This window comes from Chaetomium fimeti (assembly GCF_033439085.1).
Source record: "Chaetomium fimeti strain CBS 168.71 chromosome Unknown B0H64scaffold_4, whole genome shotgun sequence".
NCBI classification, from domain to species: Eukaryota; Fungi; Ascomycota; class Sordariomycetes; order Sordariales; family Chaetomiaceae; genus Chaetomium; species Chaetomium fimeti.
Window position 1 is genome coordinate 2,646,895 of NW_026944332.1, and position 20,737 is coordinate 2,667,631.

At 56.7% G+C, this 20,737-nt stretch overlaps 5 protein-coding genes across 5 annotated transcripts; 3 read left to right on the top strand and 2 right to left on the bottom strand.

Moving 5' to 3' along the window:
• Positions 1-115: 115 nt before the first annotated feature.
• On the bottom strand, positions 116-4,732 carry B0H64DRAFT_396885 (cell division protein anillin-domain-containing protein). Its single transcript, XM_062803840.1, has 4 exons — positions 4,538-4,732; positions 2,129-4,468; positions 1,636-1,987; positions 116-1,575 (listed from the first exon to the last, which is right to left on the bottom strand). Exons 1-4 carry the CDS (start codon positions 4,640-4,642, stop codon positions 305-307), a joined length of 4,068 nt encoding a protein of 1,355 aa, XP_062659453.1. The 5' UTR covers positions 4,643-4,732; the 3' UTR covers positions 116-304.
• A 1,999-nt stretch (positions 4,733-6,731) lies between these two features.
• On the top strand, positions 6,732-8,977 carry B0H64DRAFT_159532 (pyridine nucleotide-disulfide oxidoreductase-domain-containing protein). Its single transcript, XM_062798570.1, has 2 exons — positions 6,732-6,978; positions 7,034-8,977. The coding sequence occupies exons 1-2, from the start codon at positions 6,870-6,872 to the stop codon at positions 8,656-8,658; spliced, it is 1,734 nt and encodes a 577-aa protein (XP_062659454.1). The 5' UTR covers positions 6,732-6,869; the 3' UTR covers positions 8,659-8,977.
• A 318-nt stretch (positions 8,978-9,295) lies between these two features.
• On the bottom strand, positions 9,296-10,161 carry B0H64DRAFT_374099 (uncharacterized protein; the record flags this gene model as incomplete). Its single annotated transcript, XM_062802308.1, has 3 exons — positions 9,296-9,929; positions 9,991-10,041; positions 10,106-10,161. The coding sequence occupies 3 exons, from the start codon at positions 10,159-10,161 to the stop codon at positions 9,296-9,298; spliced, it is 741 nt and encodes a 246-aa protein (XP_062659455.1).
• A 1,116-nt stretch (positions 10,162-11,277) lies between these two features.
• Positions 11,278-11,946, top strand: B0H64DRAFT_396891 (uncharacterized protein). The gene has a single exon (XM_062803841.1). It carries the CDS (start codon positions 11,429-11,431, stop codon positions 11,660-11,662), a length of 234 nt encoding a protein of 77 aa, XP_062659456.1. The 5' UTR covers positions 11,278-11,428; the 3' UTR covers positions 11,663-11,946.
• A 162-nt stretch (positions 11,947-12,108) lies between these two features.
• On the top strand, positions 12,109-20,557 carry B0H64DRAFT_417531 (uncharacterized protein; the record flags this gene model as incomplete). The annotated part of the gene is made up of 16 exons (XM_062805250.1): positions 12,109-12,435; positions 12,895-13,043; positions 13,152-14,661; positions 14,703-14,738; positions 14,875-15,813; positions 15,868-16,180; positions 16,290-16,596; positions 16,653-16,881; positions 16,938-17,050; positions 17,112-17,320; positions 17,377-17,943; positions 18,129-18,872; positions 18,903-19,717; positions 19,829-20,285; positions 20,376-20,402; positions 20,472-20,557. The coding sequence occupies 16 exons, from the start codon at positions 12,109-12,111 to the stop codon at positions 20,555-20,557; spliced, it is 6,828 nt and encodes a 2,275-aa protein (XP_062659457.1).
• Between the last annotated feature and the right edge of the window lie 180 nt (positions 20,558-20,737).

Consider the following 20,737-nt stretch of genomic DNA (forward strand, 5'->3'; position numbering starts at 1 on the left):
AGAAGAGGAGGAAGCCAGCTGTCCGCGTCCCGCCAGCCAGCCAGACCTCATGTGCCCGTTGTGTGTTTCCGTCCAGTCCCCCCCCATCCATCCCAACCACACCCCCCATCCCATCCCCACATATCATCATCATCAACTCCCCTGGCTCATGCTTCCCTACACAGTATACTCCCAACAAACCGAACTCCACATGAATACTCCGTCCATCCCACACCACAACAACAACAACGAATGTCCATCCAACCAACCCTAACCCAACCCCAACACCCGACATCATCATCCCATCATCATCGCAAGAAAACCCCTACACGTACATGCTCTTAGTGCGGGAATGTACCCTCCTCCCCTCAGCCCTCTTCTTGAGGGTATCCTCCCGCTTGAGCACCAGCTCACACCACTTGCCCTTCATGCGGCTGCCGGGGGCACCGGTCAGGAGGTCCTCAGACGAGCCACCACCATCAACCGCCGAACCCAAGCTGTCGCGGCCGAGGACCTCGCCGAGGACGCGCATCCAGCCCTCCTTGTCGGCGGTGCTGTCGGCGTAGAAGTCGATGAGCTCGCCGTTGTTGAAGCGGATGCGGAAGCCCTCCTCGACGAACATGTAGCCCTCCTCCTCCTCGGCGAAGGCGGAGCGGCGGCGGCGCCCGCCGCGGCCCGTCGTCTCCTTCTCCATGAGCGTGCGCCGGTCGTCGATGAGCCGCTTCGCGTTGGCGAGGTTGATGGTCGCGCGCGGCTGCCGCGTCGCCTCGTGGTAGGCCGTGAGCTTGGCCCCGACCAGCTTGAAGTAGCGGCGGCGCCAGTAGGGGCAGTCGCCGCCCTGCTGGCTGAGGTGGCCCTCCCAGCAGCGCGCCAGGCGCTCCTCGGCCGCCTTCATCTCGCGGATGCACGAGTTCATGCTCTTGGGCATGTCGTCGTCGGTGGCGCCCTTGGCGCGCGGTACGAACAGCAGCTGCAACTCGAGCTTGCCGACCTTGTACGGCGCGCGCCGGATCACGCCGCCCGTCGTGGCGCCCGCCGCGTTGCCGCGCTTGCTCTTGACGCTGGACGCGAACCCGGCCTCTTCGGTCGCCCACTCGTTGAAGGCCGCCACATCGACGAGGTACGGCCGGCCGAAGCAGCGCGGCTCGTGCTCCTTGAGACATACGTAGGCGCGCGCGAAGCTACCGTCCTCGGCCGCTAGGGGGCTGAGCAGATCCCATCCGCTGGGCTGCTGCGACGCCTTCAGCATCATCTGGCGGGCCTGCGCCTCGCGCTGGGCGGCAAGCCGCTCCTCCTCCTCTTGTTGCTTTTGGCGCTGCTCCATCTCGCGGCGCTTCTTGGGAGAGGCGAACACACGGCTGAAAGCAGACGTCTTGGGCTTGGAGGTCTTGGTGGGGGAGGGGAGGGCCTTCTTGTTGAGGGGAGCGGGCGCAGGCTTCTCGAGCTTGACATTGAGGGTGAGTTGGAACTCCAGGTCGTTAGGTACAACCAGCTCGAACTCCTGCCCGATGGGCGCGTTGCGGGCGAGCTCGAGCCAGGCAGTTGTCACGCAATGGACACCGTTGTCAAGCGTCAAGCTAAACCAGGTGCGCTCGTCTGTGGGTGTTGTTAGTCGGGTTATGACAGTCGTGGAGTTGGGAGGTTTGTTTGTCTTACTCTTCGGAATCGGCAGATCAAGGTCCTTGACTCCCATCACTTTAACAAAGAGCCTGCCTCTCTCTCCGCTCTCCTCGGTCGCCATCTCGACGGCCATGTCCTCCTCGTTAGCATTACCAACCGCAGCCGCATTGCTCTCCTGCCCGGGCAGCGGCGGAACGGGGCCAGTGGCGGGGTGTCGCTTCCGGATACTACGCTTCCTCTGGCCGCCACTCCATGGCTCGACAGTCCACGACTGCGGCCGGGTCGCCTTCACAGGTGAATTGCCCGCAGACCGACAGGCACGAACATCATCAGAATCCTTGTCACTGGCGGTGACCATCTTGGTGTTCTGGCGCATTAGGTAGCCGCGCTGTTTGCGATGAGATATGTTAGTCAGGTCGCCTACGGTTGCTGTGAAGGGTATCTCAGATTCTGCAGATGTTTCTCCCGCTTGGAAAAAACTGGCTGCAGTTGTGGAGGACTGAACAGAAGGAACTTGGTAAAACGCAACCTTTTGAGCCTCAATAACCCGATCAAAGTCCTGGTCAAGGCTGAGGCCAAGGTCAAGATCGAGCGTCAGGCTGCGCTTCTTGAAACTTGGGTGGCGCTCAAGGAAGTCGCTGGTGACCTCGCCAATATCGGCCTCCATGTCGCGCGAGATGCGGTTGCGGTGACGTTCCGGAATCGGAGGAATCTCACGGCTGACCTGGCGGCGAGCCTCTCGCATGGATGCAAGATCTGATGGTGTGGCAGAGGGCCGCGTCTTGAGCTTGGAGCCGGACGCCGACTTGATGGTCGCTATTTGCTCCGGGATCGCGGGAGAGTGGCGCGCTGCTTCCTCCTCGATGCTCGGAATGGCGATTGGATGGTGGATAACGGAATCGGGAGTGCCCGGGTCATCCGAGACTTCCTCAGGCTCGCCCCAACCTGATCCATCGTATTCAGGCTTGGTAAGTGATCTTGTGAGCTGTTGCTCGGGCGTGAAGGGCCGTTGAGCATCGGTCGTGCTCGGCTTCTCGGGCTCGGCAGCAGCTTCTGGCTCCTCTGGTTTGGCGAGCATGCAGGAATCAAAGCTCGCAGAGAAGGCGTTCTCCTCAGGCCGGTCTGGAATTTCCGACGATGCCGGTGCTTCATGCTCCTGAGCGGCTGCCACGGGGGGCTCATCCACCGGAGTTGTCGCCCGTGGGGTTGGAACCTGGTCCTCCTCGGGTTCTTGTGCCTTGTCGGTTTGAGGCGCCTCTTCAATGGAGTACTGGCTCTCGGTATCATCGTCGTAAGACATCTTGTCGTCATCAAGCTCATCATCATCTTCGGTCATCTCGGAACGCTGGTACATGTCGGTGATGGAATCGACGTCGTAGTCCTCCTCGATGTTGCGGTTGATGATGACGCTGCCTTCATCGGAAGCGGCGTCGTCCTCGTCGTCCTCGTCCATCATAAGAGAATCCTCCGTAGTAGGAATGGGCACATCCGGATCATAGGGAAGGGCGTGGTCAGGGGTTGAGGGGCCGGCCGGCGACGAGAACTGATAGTCGGCCTCGCGGTCGAAAAGCTTATTTCCGTTCACGCGACGCAGGATTGACTCCCGGGAGATGCGGGGAGGGAGCTGGTACTCCTCAAGGCACGACAACTCGCCAACGGTGTCTTCCTCCTCCTCACATTCCGCCGGATGAGGCTGCACGCTAGGGCTCCGGCTCTCGCGCTCGGGTGTCTGGCTCTCTACGCTCGCGCGAGGACCGGCGCGTCTCATGCGGCGCTCCCGCTGTTGCTCGGCCGCCGTCTTTCCGTCGTCGGAAAGCATCATGAGCTTAAGGCGCTCCTCAAGGGGCATCCTGCCAGTTCCGATGTTATGGGCTTCGGGCGATGTGCTCGATGCGGGCGGAGGCGAAGGCAAGCTCCGGGCGGCCGGGCCCATCCCGGGAAGAGGAGGCAGTGGCCGGCTCTCGCCGTTTGAGTTGGACGAGTCGGTGCGACGGTGAGGCGGCCTCTGAGTGGACGGGAGCTCGTCGGGCATAGGGCTCCTCTCAAAACGATCGTCGTGGCTCTGCCTCCACTCATCCGGCCCCATGACGGGAGTCTTGTCGGTGTCCTCTAGCGAGGCGTCGAAGCTATCATCCGGGTCGATGCTACCGTGGACCATGTAATGTTCGTCGTCGTCGTCGTCATCCTCCTCCTCTGAGTCGTAGCTGCCTTCTCTCGAATTGCTCCCAATGGACGACAGGTCGGGTGTCGTCATCTCATACTCGTTTACCTGGGGAGGGGCTGCGTCGAAGGTAACACTTTTTTGGTGTCGGTGGAGCGACTTGCCCTCGGGGAGGTCGCGCTCGTCACCCGACACCTCGGTCCAGGTACCGGCCTCTGGGTCGAAGCTGCTCTTGAAGCGGCTCGACAGCGAAGACTTCATAGGCGATGGCTGATCCTTGCTGGGGGTCGTCGGGCGCATGGGTGGGCTCATGGGACCTGGGGCGGTCTTGGAAGGGCTCAGGACGGGGATGCTGGTCTTGCTTTCGTTCCTCTGGTGGCCAAAAGGGCGGTTCTCGGAGCGGGGACCGGTGGTACCACTACCACCGAAAGCGTTGCCCTGGACTTTAGCCAGGGGTCGCTCGATCTGAGGGACCCTAGTCGGATCGTATTCGTGCTTCTGCTCAAGGGCGAGAATGTTGCTGTTTTTGACGCGTGAAGCTTTTTGGAGGCGTTCAATGGAGGATCGGCGACACGGTGATGGTGAGCCGGAACGACCGTCGTAGCTGTTTTCTGAGTTAAAGCTGCGGTTCTGCCAGAACATGCGCGGGGAAGTGGTGTTTTCCAAGGGCGACGACTGGAATGGTGACGAGTCCGTGAGTGCCATTTTCTGACGCATGGTAAAACAACTGGTTAGCCCGGGGTCTTGCGCTCAGCAGGTGGCACAAGACTGTCTCACCTTGTTCGATTGATTCCAGCTGGGCGAGTTCCGGCGCTTCTCGGTGGGTGAGAGCTCGGACAGCGGGCGGGGGATCGCGCTGCCAACTTTTGCTGGAGAAGGCATCGTGCTGCTCTTGGAAAGGCGCAGAGGTTGTACCTTGAAGCGCGCGATGTCAGGAATGCCAAATTCAGTGCAAGGTGTGCAGCGACAGCGACATACTGGTTCCTCGGATGTCATGCTCGGAATGACAATTTCCAAGGGAGCGCGGGGTTATACTTGGTCTCGCTTTGCTTTTTTGTTGCGATCGCTGTTGTCCACTGGGTATTATGGCAAGCGCATGTGGCAGGCGTGAGGTTGCAGCCGTGCAAACAATTGGGGACGAAGAAAAAGAATAAAAAAAATTCCGGGAAGCCAGCTGCGCCGTCGCAAAAGAATTGGCTCGTCGCAATCGCAGGCAGGAAGGAGGGACGATGCTGATACTGATTGCGGTTATCAAGGGATGCGATAACAAGTAAATGTCGACCACAACCGCGCAGCAGTTAACGTATTTTCCGACACCGTTGATGGTGAGCGAGGAGACGAAGGTGAAATCAACAACTGCACCGGCAGAGAGTTTAATGGATTGTTATGTTGAAGGGAGCCTTCCTTGGTATCTCAAGGAGTGGTGCAACGAGACAAATTATTGTCCTGATTGGTCCAGCTAAGTAAACAATTCGAGCTGCCCCTCGTGCGCAACTGCGATCCGTTGCTAGGCAACCCCGCCACAACGAGCCGCTCCCGCCCACCTCTGCTCGGTGCACTGAAACTCCACAAGAACAGCGGGCTGAGCACCTCTCCCGCCTGCTGTGCCAGCTCCCTGCGGTTAAACCCCAGTTGTGGGCGCAATCCGGCCAATTAAAGAGGTTGAGTTTGTGTTGCCTGCCCGGAGCATCAAATGCAAGGATGCCAGCGATGACTGACATACCGCAGGTTTGAGGTACAGTAAACCAATGCAACTCCCTTGGCCGGGTGACTGAGACCAGACAATGCGCTGTGGAGTTAAAAGAAAACGCATCCCGTCCTTAGTCCAATTCCGAGTCGCCGCCTGTTGTATTTCCCAACGACGAGTCGGCACCAATTCCTAACGCAGGGGAGTAACGAGGAAGGAGGAGAGCAAAAACAAAATGCTGCGAATTTCTTCACTTTATGGATGCCTTAGGGACCCTTCACATGGGCATATCGGAATCGGTAACGGAGTTTCGAAGACGTGAAGCGAAAATCGGATCAGTATTCATGGACCATGCACTCATTGTTTTGGTGTTGAGAACATTGCCCGAGAGCGCTCTGTAGCCCATATAAACACAGAGGAGGAACCCCCACACCCCTTGCGCTACGATGACGATCGTTTCTCAACCCTTTCCACCCCTCTCTCACCTCTGTTGACGTTGTCAAAACGTCATTGGTCGATCCATTGCAAATTCCAAGTCCTTGCTTCATCCCCAACCCTTCTTGCTCGGGTCTGCACATTACTGTGTACAATGTTTTTGTGATATCCCTACTCAATATTTTTTACATTGATCATTCCTTGATGCAAGGCCGTCCGATGAGAAATGTGACGACACACTCTGTGGCTTTTGAGCTGGGATTGAGAAATTGATGGATTAACCGGGCGTATTTGGTAAAATACAAACTGCAATGTGTTATCCTAAGAGGTCAATCTTACAGATCACCTCTTTCAATACCATCATCAATTGGGGGTCGAGAGATTCGAGACTAGGTAGGGTCTTCACCTCCTTCCGATCTCTCCCGAGCCGGAGCACGCGCATGTTCCCGTCCGAACCCGCTTGTCGGAACCCGGGAGTGCCCCGGGAGGTCGTTCGCGCCAAGCCATTTCGCGCCAAGCCACGGGCCCGATCGGTGATGATGCACACACTTGGGAGTCCTTGGCAACGGGCATTTTCAGCCTTATTAGGGATCGTCTTATCAGCCGGGCACAGAAAAGGCAGCTTCTCAAGCCCATTCAGGACGGCTAGACGCCGATAACCTACTGTGGTACACGAGAGTGGGATTTTCTTACAAGGTTTTATTTAGATAAATTCTGGGACTCGACTCAGCGGGGATCACTCAGCCCGAGCTAACGTTGGCCAAGCACCCATGGCTTGGTTGATCCCATGACATCAACGGGCGGTCTCGGGACGCCCCCCGTCGTATCCGATGCTCGATTTTTTTTGATGGGAAAGACTGAGACATTGAGGTGGCTAGGAATTCCATATATTTCACACAGACTCACTATGAATAAAACATATCGATTACTGTCCAGTACAGTACTCCTCGTTGCTCACGTTCGCATTCAGTGACACACCACACCAACATGCCGTCATTATCACGACCTCCAAAAATGGCCCCCCACGGACTCACCCGCTGCAGCCAACTTGCAACTCGATCTTACACACCAACGAGATGTTTCAGTATCGCCAAAAGTTGGTATTTTATCCCCCCATTTTGCAGGGCAAACCCACTAATAAACTTCATCAGACATTGATGCTCGCAAGGAACGGGTTGTAATTCTTGGCTCGGGTTGGGCAGGTTACGGCTTCGCTCGAACTCTTGACCCGGCCAAGTACGAGCGTGTCATCATCTCGCCGCGCTCCTACTTTGTATTTACCCCTTTGCTGGCCTCTACTGCGGTCGGCACCCTCGAATTCCGCACCATCTTGGAACCTGTCCGCCGCCTGCCAGGTAAGATCGGCTTCTACCAAGGCTGGGCCGACGACATCGATTTCAACCGCAAGACCATTCGCGTCGAGACAAACGCCGCCGAGGAGGCTGCAAGTAAGACGCGTGTCCCCGCACCGTTCCCTCCGGCACCGTTCCCTCCGCCGTCGGAAACGAGCGGTCTGGAAAAGGAAGTGTCGACGCCAGCACAAAAGCCCAAGGGAGACGTCATCGACATCCCGTACGACAAGCTTGTCATCGCATGCGGTGCCTACAGCCAGACCTTCAACATCGAAGGAGTCCGAGAACATGCCCACTTCCTCCGCGACATCGGCGACGCCCGGCGCATCCGCCTGCGCGTGCTCTCGCTCTTCGAGCAGTGCTCGTACCCGCGCGGGTCCGACCACCTCAGCGACGCCGACAAGCGCCAGCTCCTGCACTTCGCCATCGTCGGCGGCGGGCCCACGGGCATCGAGTTCGCCGCGGAGCTGCACGACCTCATCCGCGACGACCTGGCCCCCATCTACCCGGACCTCATGCCGCTCGTCAGCATCACCGTCTACGACGTAGCTCCCAAAGTCCTCCCCATGTTCGACCAGGCGCTGGCCGGGTACGCGATGGACACCTTCGCGCGGCAGAACATCCACGTCAAGACGGAGCACCACCTGCAGCGGCTGCGGCTGGCCGACGGCGAGCTGGGCCGCCGCCACGGCGCGCTGCGCATCAAGATCGCCGAGTACGGCGACGAGGAGGTCGGCGCGGGCCTCGTGGTCTGGAGCACCGGTCTCATGGCCAACCCGCTCGTCGCCAAGCTCGCCTCCCAGGAGCTCGCCCTCGACGGCGCCAACCCCTACTCCACCGCCCCGGGCTCGACCACCCGCCACCTGCTCCGCGACGCCCGCACCGGCGGTCTCCTGACCGACCCCTACCTCCGCGCGCGCACCGCCACCAAGGGCAGCGACGGCAACAGCAACAGCACTAGCACCAGCACCAGCGACAACCCAACCACCCCCCAACCCGGCGGCGGCAGCGGTGCTGGCGGGGTGCTCGAAGACGTGTACGTGATCGGCGACTGCGCGGTGATGGAGCACGACGCATCACTCCCCAAGACAGCGCAGGTGGCGGCGCAGCAGGCGACCTACCTGGCGCGGCGGCTCAACAGCATCCCGGCGGGCCGCAACGGCAAGGACAGCGTCGTCCGCGACGCCACCGGCGCGGAGGCTGGGGGCAAGCCGTTCCGGTTCCGCAACTGGGGCACGCTGACCTACCTGGGCAGCTGGAAGGCCATCCACCAGAGCCAGGCGGACGAGTTAAAAGGGTGGGTGGCTTGGGTGGTCTGGCGGGGTGCGTACTTGACTAAGAGTATGTCGTGGCGGAATAAGTTGTTGGTGCCGGTGTACTGGGTCATTTCGTGGCTTTTTGGGAGGGGGATTAGTCGCTTCTGAGTGTGGAAGGGGGTTGAGGGGGTGTGGTGGCGGGGGTTGTAAGCTATGGTATGTGTACTATGTACGTTTTGTGTGTGTGATATTGTTGTGGTTCATAAAATTGGGTTTGCCGGTTATAGCACGATAGATTGATATCCTTGATGGAAATAGACGCGGGAGCTTTTAGATGGTGTATAATAAATTGTATTGCCCCTTTTACATGATCTTGTGAGCTTTGGGTGTGTCACCCCACACTGGCGTGGAATCCGAAGTCAGCCTTCATAACCACTCTTTTGGCAATTATTTCGACGGGCTCCAGAAATATGCAGCCCGATAGAGAGCGCAGAGATACCCATGCGTATTTCTGTTGCTGTCTGCCATCAGCTTAGCGCGCCCCCCCTCGCTTCTCTTGACGTCAACGCCTCGCGAATATGCTAACCAAGAGGCCCATGCGTTGCAGCTTCTCGATCTGTTGCTCGGGGGTCACACTGCAGTGCGGCGGTGGGTAGATGCATGCGTTGACACCTTGTACCCCTTGCGGCTGTTTCGTAGTGGCGGCTTTCGGCTACTCTTGAGCAACCGGAGCCGGGTTACAGAGAGGACCTCCTTGGACGTTGGTCTCACTATAAAATTCGACACCGCTCGTCTGTAACCTCCACTAAGAAAGTCTCGGCTTTTTAACCCCGACCTTTGTTGGGACGGCATCGATTTTCGTTTCAAGGAACTTGCCAGCCCGCGCCTCTCGGAGCCAGGCGACTTCGATGGGGGGCACGTGGTCACGCACAAACTCGACCAGCCCTCTTGCCTGCGGGGCATCTTCCCTGAGCCCAATACTGGAAACCCGGGGTATCCCGAGTGCCGCGCTCAGGCGGTCCTCACAAGCCTTAGAAAAACCAACCAGCCTGACGGCTTTGTCGGCCGGCTGGGATCGAGCAGCAAGAGCTACCATCTGGGGGAAGTGGCAGTGAAACGTCGACGGCTGGCCGGAACGGGCCACGAAGACGACGTCGTAGGGCTTGTTGTCGGGTTCAGGCTTCGCTTCTTCGTGCCCTGAAGGTGCGGCTTCCAACGACGGGCTGCGCTCTTCCTGGCTAGACATGGCCTGCAACTCGCGGGAGATTTTGGTGAGCCCTATATCCACATAGGCGTCCAGCTCTGGCGTCGGGGGCGAGTTGGAACTCTGCGATTTTTCTTCAGGGTTCTCTGAGCTACCTGCTTTCTTGGACCGTTTTCGTTTCCCCTTTGATGGGGTGATAAACGATTTACGATGAACGCCAAGGGGAGCAAGTAGTCTGCACGGGTGCGTGTTAGGGTAGCCGTCCCAACATCAAGATGCACTAGGACAGAACTCACTGGCAGAGGAGCTCTAGGATGGCATCTTGCTCTTCTTGGGTTGTCTGCGGCCTTATATGTTAGTCAGCAGGCAGAGTGTAGAGATACCCAGGGTGATGTTCTGAGGTTTGCTGACCATGTGACGGCCGAGTAAGGCGTATCGAGGGTGTGCACGATCTTTTTACGCTCCATCAGAATAATTTCGCCGCTTGCTAGCTGGCCGAATTTCTTCTTCTTGGTGTTGATTTTCAACCAACTGTGGTTGAGCCTTGATGGCAGTTGATTGACCTGCTTTTCTTTTCTTTTTTCTTTCCGTTTCCCGCGCTTAGAATCTAATGCTAGCGTGTGGTAGTGTCGAATTCCCGAGGGAAGGCCCGGGCGGAGTAACGAATGTTTTCGCTGGTTATGACGGCGCTTCCACTTTCAATTCAAAAAGCCGTGATGATGACGGCTTTGAGCAAGTGGTTGGCGGGGGGTACCGTGACCGATGATGCGTTCTGCAAAAAAAGAGCGACAGGGGGAGCGCGCCCATGTGCAACTGCCCGGGACCGGGATCCACATTAACGAGCTGCTCGGCACGAATGGAGATCTGGCGCTCTGTCCGAGGTTTTTCGAAGCACCCCGGTGTCAGGATAGTGATGATCTCGAGAATTTGCTTTCAGTTGACGACGCAACGGCATGTGTGCCCGACCGGTGATATAGATAAAAAATTGATGATCTGTTTGCTACGTAACTCAGTGGAAGGGGGAATTTGTTTTAAACTTCCCACATGGTATACATGGTTGGTAAGTATTCTATACGAAACCCATGGTCGGCTTGGGACCTCTGCCACTCCTGGAACCAACGGACCTCGAGAACAGCAATGTCTGGATATCCATGCACTGATTTGATCCTCTCCGAATTTTATTAGGTAGGTCCGTCCGAATAGTGTGTACACAGTAAAGTGTCCCAGGCGGTGGTGTGTGCCCTCCCCAAGCAGATCCATCTACCGGGGGGCATTATCGAGTTCAAGGCCGTTTTTTTTCTTCGTGCCCTCCTACGAAGGTAATCGATTGGCATTGTGCAGAAGAGCAGCAGACCATCAAGAATCGGCGAGCGATGTGTGATACTGTCATCGCTCATCGTCGGTGAAGCTGGTGGGGCCAATTCGAGATGGATAAAGACGCCCCCCTCCCCACCGCCCGGGTATCATTGGATGCCCAGGCTGGAGAGCTCTCACGCCCCGCAGCCGCGCAGCCCCCCTCCATCGTTTCTTTCCGTCATTCCATCCTCGCCGTTGCGGGACAAGCTCCCGAAGAACCTCCAAGCCTCCACTCCACTCGAAGGCAAGTTTCCTCAACTTCGGATCCGACTAAACAACATCTTTTTCTTCTTTTATCCCAGTGCCGGCACCAGGCTGTTTGTTCCCTTTACATTTGGCTACCAACTGTGCATCGTTTGTTGGCCACCAGCTGCAGGTATGTGTTGTTTCCGTTTTTTTCTTTTCTCTCTTTCGCGCTCTCCATTCTCCGCGTCTGCCTGTTGCAGCCCCCCCCCCTCCTCTTTGAGCCCACAGCCCGCTGCAAGAACGCAGCGAGAGCTCGGTTGTCTCTCCCCAGTCACTTACATCGACCGTGTTCCCAACCGAGCTCGCCTGCACCCCACTCCCCACACCTCCCACCGACCCCCCCCAGCATCGAGGACAGGGGCTTGAGCAGATGAAAAGAGCATCAACAATCAGCAGAAAGCTTAAGCTCCCCCAGCTTGCCGTACTTTCTTCAATTCATTATCGGCTACTTGATCTCCCTTTGTCCTTCCTCGGCAGCTTGCTTCCATTCCATCTCAGTCAAATCGTCCTTTCTTACAACCTTTCTTAGGTGGTGGTAGGTAATGAAGGAAACGCGTCCAATTTGGAGCTCTCTAAAACCGGGGCCCCAAACTTTTAGTGGCTCTGGTTGCCGTGTCTGCCTTCCCCCCCCAGCACAACCTGTTTGAACCAAAGCATCCACCCCCACCTTCTTTGGCTTGCACCTATCACAAAACACAACCACATGCTCACAACCGTGATCCAGAAGCTGCCACCGAGCTTCCCCGAGCGGAGCTCACCCGTCTGCGGAGCTGAAGCCGCCTTCCCCCATATTCATCTCTTGCGCCAGCCCGATGGCTCAAGCTTCGATAGGCGACCCGTCGAGTGATCGTGCTGTCTCCTCCGAGCCTTGCTCGACCCGCCCGAATCCTTTCGAGGATAACGACCTCTCTTCCAGAAAACGACGTCGCACATCGCTAGCAAGCGACTCTCGAAGCCGATCAGTCGAGACGATCGGCTCTTCCCCAAGCCCACCTGTCGCGGCCACATCAGCCATCGAGCTGCGAAGTGATTCTGCTATGAAGATCGACTCGGACCTGGCTATCCCCGCCACGCCCGAACGGCAGCAACCCGCCGCCGAGCCTGCTTCCGAGCCGCGATCCAGCCGCGTTACGATAAACGTACGGACACCATCACAAACTCTCGAGGCGATTCCTTCATCTCCCCCGTCGCCCTCGCCCATGCACAGGCGTCGTACCCCGCCATCCGCCGCATCCCAGACCCATGCAGTCAACATGACGGCCGAGGAAGCAGAGTCCGCTATGCCGGTTAACGGCGCGACACCCGATGCTGCTGTGTCGTCGAGGTCGGATAGCGGGAGCCCGCCAATCGAAATCATTTCTGTGGCGGCAGAAGATGACGCTGATTTCGATGACGACGACTCCATTACCATGTTGGACGAATCTGGCCGATCACTGGAATATGACCCGTCCGCATCGTTCCCATTCCACGACGCCGCAGAATCATACATGGAGACCGTGATCCGGTTACTGCAATTCTTGCCAACCCGTAAGCATTCCCCCCGTCCACCTATCCCATTGGGGACCCGGCCAGCTCTGACACGCTTTCCCCCAGACGAGCAAGTACCTCGCGCGTTCATCGAATGGATAGACAAGTATCTCGACTATGTCAAAACAGCGCCCCTCCAATCCGTCGAAGATTCCACAGTTGTACATCGAGATATGTGGCAAACTGTGCCCCCGTTGGTCCTCCACATGGTGACTCGAAAGTGAGTTTGATGATAGTACGAATATGTACATGGTAATGAAGCTGACCTTGATTCCAGGGCCTACCCCCGGTCTAAAGATATGAGGAATGAGATCTTTGCGTTTTTCAGGTCCTTTGCACAGTTGACGGCCTTCTTCATCGAAATCGACCTCCGAGTCTTGCGGAGTCAAACCTTGTCCGACGAAGCACTCATCCAGGCGCTGGCTTCACCATCCTACATCCACGCGCTTGGGGCTCTCATGCGCCGGGAAGAGGTGGCAATACACAGCTCATCACTCCCGCGCAACGGGGACGATGATTGGAGTTACGTTGCTGAGATGATGGCTATTGTCGACGCATTTCAAAACTTCCCGGTACTCCAAGGAGGTTCCCTCTTGCATATCCGGCAGCTAGCCACGCTCGAGCTCCGGCTTGCGTCCCAATTCCCTCGCTTGATCACTGACCATCTCGGGAATTTATGTCTCGTCGCGGGAAATATCATGAAGTACACGCTTCGCAAGGCACAATACCCCCCCGGTCAGCAAGTCAGTGAACCTGCGAACCGCGCTATCGCTCGCATGTATGCTTTCTTCACGACCATGGCTGCCATGCTTTCGGACATGGTCGACAAGAATCTCAACCAGCTCTCGCCTGAGGGCGCGGCGAACCTCATCGAGGGACTGACAGAGGTGTACCAAACCTGCATCGCCGCGGACGGCGTCGTCCCTTCGGACGTCATCGACCGACATCTCTTGGGCCACCCTCCCGTCCCAGCGCATCTCGTGCCAGAGGCGATCGCCTACCATTGGAAATTCACGCACTTCGTCAAACTCATCAGGTCCGGCCAAATGCAGCTGCGCGTCATGGCCGTGAGTACCATGTGCAGCGATCTCGTTGCTTTGTATCGCAAAAGTGCCGACCCACTTGGGGAGGAAGCCACGCTTGCGCTCTTGCACTACGTTGCAGACTTCCTTCTGAGCACGGGCTTGGTCAACTACATCTTGGGCCCGACGTGCCATCCGGAAATCACCCTTGAGAGTAGCAATATCATCGGTTTTCTAGTCGTCTCGGCCACATATTCGCGAGCGCATACCGACACCTTGTGGCAGACCGTCACATCAACACAGGACCCGCGGGTATCGGACGCCCTCATCCGCATGATCGGCCGCATCACCAACCTGTTTACTCAGGAATCGCTAATGTATTTCCTGGAGAAGTTCAATACGATTCCCGTGGAAGTCTTTGGCTCGACCATGCGGGAGTTCTGCGATCAGGTTCTCAAACAGATCATCACTCGCTTCCCCGAGAGCCTTCTGACCGACTCTGCCCCCTTCGATCTGTTCATCCGCCTCATCCGGCAGTCCTCGGGGTTGGGGTCGCAGTCGCCAGTTGCGTATCCCGACCTGCAGCAGTTCGCGATACAAAAGTTCGACAGCGTTCTGAACCACGGCCCAGACCAGGAGGGCCGCTGGAAGATATATCGTGACTGCCTGAGTGACATCGCCCAGCGGTCCCCGTCCACAATAGGGAGCATCTGGGTCCTCAAGATGGCGACCCGTTTCCACCATGCCCGGGACTTGCATGAGTTGGCTTCCGAGCACGACCTGACGAAACTCCTGATCGAGGAGCTCGCCGCTGCAGTCTCCGCGGCGAAAGCTGCGGGCTTCTCCGCCGCCATTAGTGGGGCGCAGAACGCTCCTCGGAAGGAACTTATCACGTCACTCATATACCAGGAATCCACATCCATCACGGCAGAACTTGGGCCGAAATTATGGGATCTGCTCGTTGGTTCGGAAGCGGCGTCCCAGGAGGATCGGGACGTCGCGTGGCAAATCCTGACCATCGCCATGAAGCGAAGTTTGGGTCGGAACCCCTTCGCATCCATCTGCTTCGCCGAGTACCTCCTGGCCCTGGACCCCAAATTCTTCTGCCAGGGTGCTCTTGATTTTGTTCGCGAGGGCGTGATGCCGCTCGTAAACGACCCCACCAGCATTGTTCTCGACGACGAGGAGAACCCCAAAAACGCCGGAATCGAGATGCTGTGGCGGATTGCCCTTACTGCCCCGACCGGAACAGTCGAGAGGCGGGCCATCCACGCCCTGGTCAGCGATGTTTACGTCGAGAGCCGGTCGATCCGGTCCTTTCAGCCCTACAGGGCTCGCAAAGTACATCTGGCCCTCGTTGACCGGTGCCTTGGGCAACTTTCGTCCGCAGCTGCGAGGTTGAAGACCTTTGCCGATGGCACCGCTAGCGGGGATGACGACTCCATGGTCATAATTGCCACGGACCGACAAATCCAAGAGCAAGAACTGTTGTTCGTCCGCTCCCTGGCGGTCCTGAGGGAGTTCCACCGTGCCCATCGGGCCAAGTCGGACTTTTCTGCGCCGGATATGAGATCGCTCATCCTTGAGTCGCCAAAAGAAATGGAAGGCGAGCCTGCGGAACTCAAGTATCAGTCGTTTGATGGTGACAAACAGTCCGCGGTCATGCCCCTCACCATCGGGAAACACAACACGGGTGCAGATTTGCTTGCGAAGCTACGAGAAGTTGCCGGCTTCGAGTGCTACCAGATCTACTACCGGGGGAGACCGTTTGTTCCCCAGGAAAGCGACCTCCGTACAACCCTCGAGGACCTACAAATCCACAACGGCATCCTTCTTGTCAAGAGAGAGCCCGAGGCTCCGAGCTCACCAAGGGTTCCTCAAGGTGCATCTCCGGTGGAGGTTGAGATCTTAAACCATTTCGATGAATTGTGGGAGTATCTCTCAATAGACGAAAAGCTTGCTCGCGAGGTAAGAACCGCGGTATTCCCTTGCCTCTCAGACGCGAACGCTAACCATCGGTAGATGTACGGATTTTTGGTTAAGCTCCCCCGGGATAAAAAACTACTCGGAGCCATCAGTGACCCCTCGGTCTCCTACCTCGACATATTTCCGGTTGGGCAACCATTCAAATCGCTTTATGCCGTCGATGCTCTCCAAGAGTACCTCGGCTCCTGGCGACCAAAAGCCGCTGTTGTAGGGGGCCTCACCCCAACAGACGATGATTATGGTCCGCGTTTGGTGTCTTCGGCTCGAGCCATGTCCCTCGTCGTTCCGGCAATTTCGGACCCTCACCTTGTGGCTCAATGCCCAAACCAGGAACTACAAATCGAACTTGGTTCCGCTCTTGTAGCATTGTTCGTTTCTCTTCTTAAAGGCAAGTATCGCGTTTGCTTCTCGTTTCATGTCTCACACTTTACTGACATGATATGTGACGGGACGCTCAGGCCCCGAACTTCCAGCATCCGCGACTCAGTTTCTTGACCCTCCCCTTTTGCATCGCCTTCTCGCGATCCTTTCGGTGGCTACTTCCCCCCACCCTCAAAAGGGTGCCATCAAGCACATATCCCTATGCCTCCAAAGCATCCTGGAGAGTTGTTGCGTCAGCGACCGTTTCCTGTCGGCGTTTGCCGCCCACCCAGACGTTACGCGTATTCTTGAAGATCTTCTTCTCAACGATTTGCGGGCCACTGTCCGGCGAACAACTGCAATTCTAATCCGAGAAAAGACTGGCGCAGTTGCAGAGAATGAGAGGTAATAGCCCCATGGTTGCTCATTCCTGTTTCGCATAGACTAACGTGTCGTGTCAGCTGTTCCGGAGCACGGTTAACGACAGTTGCAAAGCTGAGGGAGTTTTTCTGGCCCCTCATCTCGCGCCTTGTCAGGCCAGCGATCGCGAGCACCGGCAACTCAGCAGAGATTCTTGAGCTGTGCTCCGACATGCTCGGCACCCTGGAAGAAACGCAAATCGGAATGCTAGATCTCAAGCAACTCTCAAATGACTGGTTCGACTTACTTATCAACTATACTACGTCCGAGGTACGCCCGAAGTTCCCCACTAGGCACGTCGTCACTTTCTCTAACTGTGTTTCTAGGATCTCACCCGTCCCGACGAAGTGGACCTTGTTGCGGCCGGCTTGGTTCGGCTCCTGCATGCCATTGTGTGCAACCATAGCGGCCGAGCCGGTCGGGACATACTTCCAGCGAGGTTAGTACTTGCCACGCCCCCGTCTTGTAGCAATAATGCGGATATACTGATGTTCTTTTAGGGGTATTGCTCGAAAAGTCTTCTGGAAGCATCTATTCCCGCTCCGCGAAGAGGTGACAGGGGAATGCCATAATCGACCCATTGCTTGTCCCCAGACCAGGGGCCAGCTCATGGAAATCATTTTCAGGCTGGTCAAAGATGACCCAACGCAGTACATGTGGCTCCTCGAGGACATGCATGACCTGGTCCCGGTATTTCCGAACCAAGAAGGTGAGCTATGCCATCCAAAAACGACCCTATAGAGCCACAGCTGACTGACCTTCCAGAATTTTACTCCTACGAGCTCCCTCAGCAGTTTGAGAGGGCAAAAACAATCAGAGCGGCGTGTGGATATCCCGGCGTCCGGAACTTGTCCAACACTTGCTACTTCAACTCGCTATTAACTCAGTTGTTCATGAATGTGGACTTCCGCGAGTTCATGCTTGGGGCCACTGTCCGAGACCGGCAGTACAGTCAGCAGTTGCTTTTCCAGACACAGAAGTTATTCGCGTTCCTGCAGGATAGCGTCCGGCCCTTCATCAACCCTGAGGAATGTGTTGCTAGCATCAAGACATACGAGGACACGCAGATCGACGTCGTTATCCAGATGGATGTCGACGAGTTCTACAACCTGTTGTTCGACCGGTGGGAGGGACAATTTTTGACGGCCGACGAAAAGAACCGCTTCCGTTCCTTCTACGGCGGTCAACTCGTCCAACAAGTCCGCTCTCAAGAATGCGAACACGTCTCTGAAAGGCTCGAGCCCTTTTCCGCAATCCAATGCGATATCAAAGGGAAAAGCACATTGCAAGAAAGCCTACAAGCCTATGTCGACGGCGAGATCATGGAAGGCGGTACGTGCCGTTTAACGTGGCGGAGAGTTGCCTGTTTCATGACTAACAAAACACAGACAACAAGTACAAGTGCTCTACCTGTGATCGCCATGTCGACGCCGTCAAGAGGTTTGTGGGAAAGGTATCTCGCGCTATATACTCGTTACTAACCGCTAGAAATAGGGCCTGTCTGAAGGATATACCAGACAATCTCATCTGTCACCTTAAGCGCTTTGACTTCAACCTGCGAACCATGCAGCGGAGCAAGATCAACGACTACTTTGCCTTCCCGGACAAAATCGACATGCGGCCGTACACCATTGATCATTTGAGCAACCCCTCCGGAGACGAATCGGAAGACATTTTTGAGCTTGTTGGTGTCCTTGTCCATAGCGGAACGGCCGAATCAGGTCATTATTATTCATACATCCGGGAGCGCCCCACCGACACCGACACCCAAACTTGGGTCGAATTCAACGACGAGGCGGTCACTCCATGGGATCCGGCCTCGATGGCAAACTCGTGCTTCGGCGGCCAAGATTTCCAGCCCCAATTTCAGTCAAGCAATGCGGTCTTTGAGAAGCAGTACAGCGCCTACATGTTGTTCTACCAGAGGTCATCAGCCCGGACCAGGAACCAGGTGGTGCCGCAGCAACCCGAAGGGCGCTTGATTCCCCCGAGAGTGAAGATGCCCAAGGACATCCAAGAGTTCATTGAGGAGGAGAACGCCTGGCTGCTCCGGAGACATTGTCTGTTTGACCCGTCCCAGATACAGTTTGTGTGCTTGATCCTCTCCAATGTGAGGAGCTTGCATTCGAATGCATGCTCTGCGGATCATACCCTGGAGACACAGGCAATTGCTATGGCTCTTAGCCACCTGGACCAGGTTGCGTCACGGACAAAGGATGTCCCCGATTTCTACACTCTCCTCGGAAGCATCCAGACCATGTGTGAGAGCTGCTCTCACTGCGGCATCGCAGTGCACAATTACTTCAGCAGGTACATCTTTGCTCTCCGCATGCTGATGCAGAGGAACGTGGACGAGGATGTTCGCCAGGCGACAGCCAACTTCATGATTCATGTTTTTCAGTCGATCAAGGAACATGCCCCGGCACAATACGGTCTCCCGACCTCAGAAGCGGATGGCGAAGGGGATTCGGATGAGTACGAGCTGCACGAATCTGTCATTGCGGGTGTGATCGACAATCTTGAACACCTGTGGCAGAATTTCCACATGAACTTGCGTTCGTGGCATGAAGTTTTCGACTTTATGTTGTCCTTCGTCAAGATGGGGCGCTACGAACTGGCAGCTTTCTTAGGGCATCGTCATTTCTTCAAGTGGCTACTATGGATCGTGTGGGCAGACACACATGCCGAGCCGTTTCTCCCTCCGCAGTTCGCTAAAATGGTTGCTGTGGTTGCCAGGAGGCCGGCCAACCGGCCACCATCCTACGAAACGATCATCGCTCTCTTAGACTTTCTGCTTTCGAACATCCGGCTCCCAACCACTGCCAGTGGTCACCCCACGGGTGTAGCAAACGCCAGAGAGCGGGTGAGGTTCAAGCCGGATATGGACCAACCATTTGACATTACCGTGGACGAAGCCGAGATTCTTCACCGGACGGGCCCTCGCGCGGTTCCGGTCAACATCTTTGCGGACAGGCTTATTTCGATTGCCCAGAACCCAGCGGCGACCCATTCGATCATCACGACGCTGATGAAGGAGAGCGAGGTGATGGAGAATAGTATCTTCCATACCCTCCTTTTCCGGATCACTGGGCAGATCGGCCACCCCGTCTCGCCGTATCTGCGTGTGGCCGGAGCGGCGTTCTGCCGCGCCGCAAGTGACGTGGGTATGGTCAGCAACCTGGTCAAGCACACCTCGCACCAGTGCATGTCGTTGCAGAACGCCGAGGGCAAGGCGTTCCTGGACTTCATGCGCGAGACGTTTGACGGTCCGCGAGAGAGGACGGGAGAGACAGCACACCAAGTCGCCATAGCTGGTCTCGACAATGTGCCCGATTGGGCACCCGGCTTGCTGGGCTACTTCGACACGTCGGTCATTGATGGAACCGAGGCATTCCTGCACGAGAAGATATTCCGATACCGGACTTTCCGGCCTTCTGGGAGCGAGGACACCGAGGAGGCGCGGGAATTGGCCGAGAAGATGCGGCTGACGGCCAGGGCCTTGGGGGTAAGGTGTCTGTACTACCTTCGCGATAACTACGTCGTCCGTAGTGTGGAGGTGACGGAGCGCGCAGTCGGGGGCCTGCAGAGGGTGATCAAACAATGCGGCAGGTACTTCAATCTGAAGGATCCAGTGGAGGATAACGAGGCTCCGGGCTTCGTGCAGCTGAACCAGGGTAAGTGGCCGCGTCATACTCACCTCGTCGCACACGGCAGGGCTAACATATAAATAGATGTCTTGGACGCACTGACCGGGCTCATGGTAGTCGACGAGTTAGAGGAGGATGGCTCCGGTATGTATTATAGCGACGACTCCAGCGCCGCATCAAGCAACACGGCCGGCTGATACCGGGCCTCTACAGACTGGGCAAACTCATCCGTGTGCTCTGGCCAGCTCGACGGATTTGAAGACGCCGCCACGGACGAGCTGCGCGGTGGAGAGGAATAGGGAATGAAACGGCAGACATCATGACGACGTAACGAGATTACGATCACGGGCATGGCAACGGCCCAGCAGAAGTTTCCCCACCAAATCAGGGGAAGCAATTTTACGAGTTGCACTGGGCGGGACGATAATAGCACAAAACGGAAGGTGTCATTTTGCCCATGGATCGGCGGCGTCAAGGCG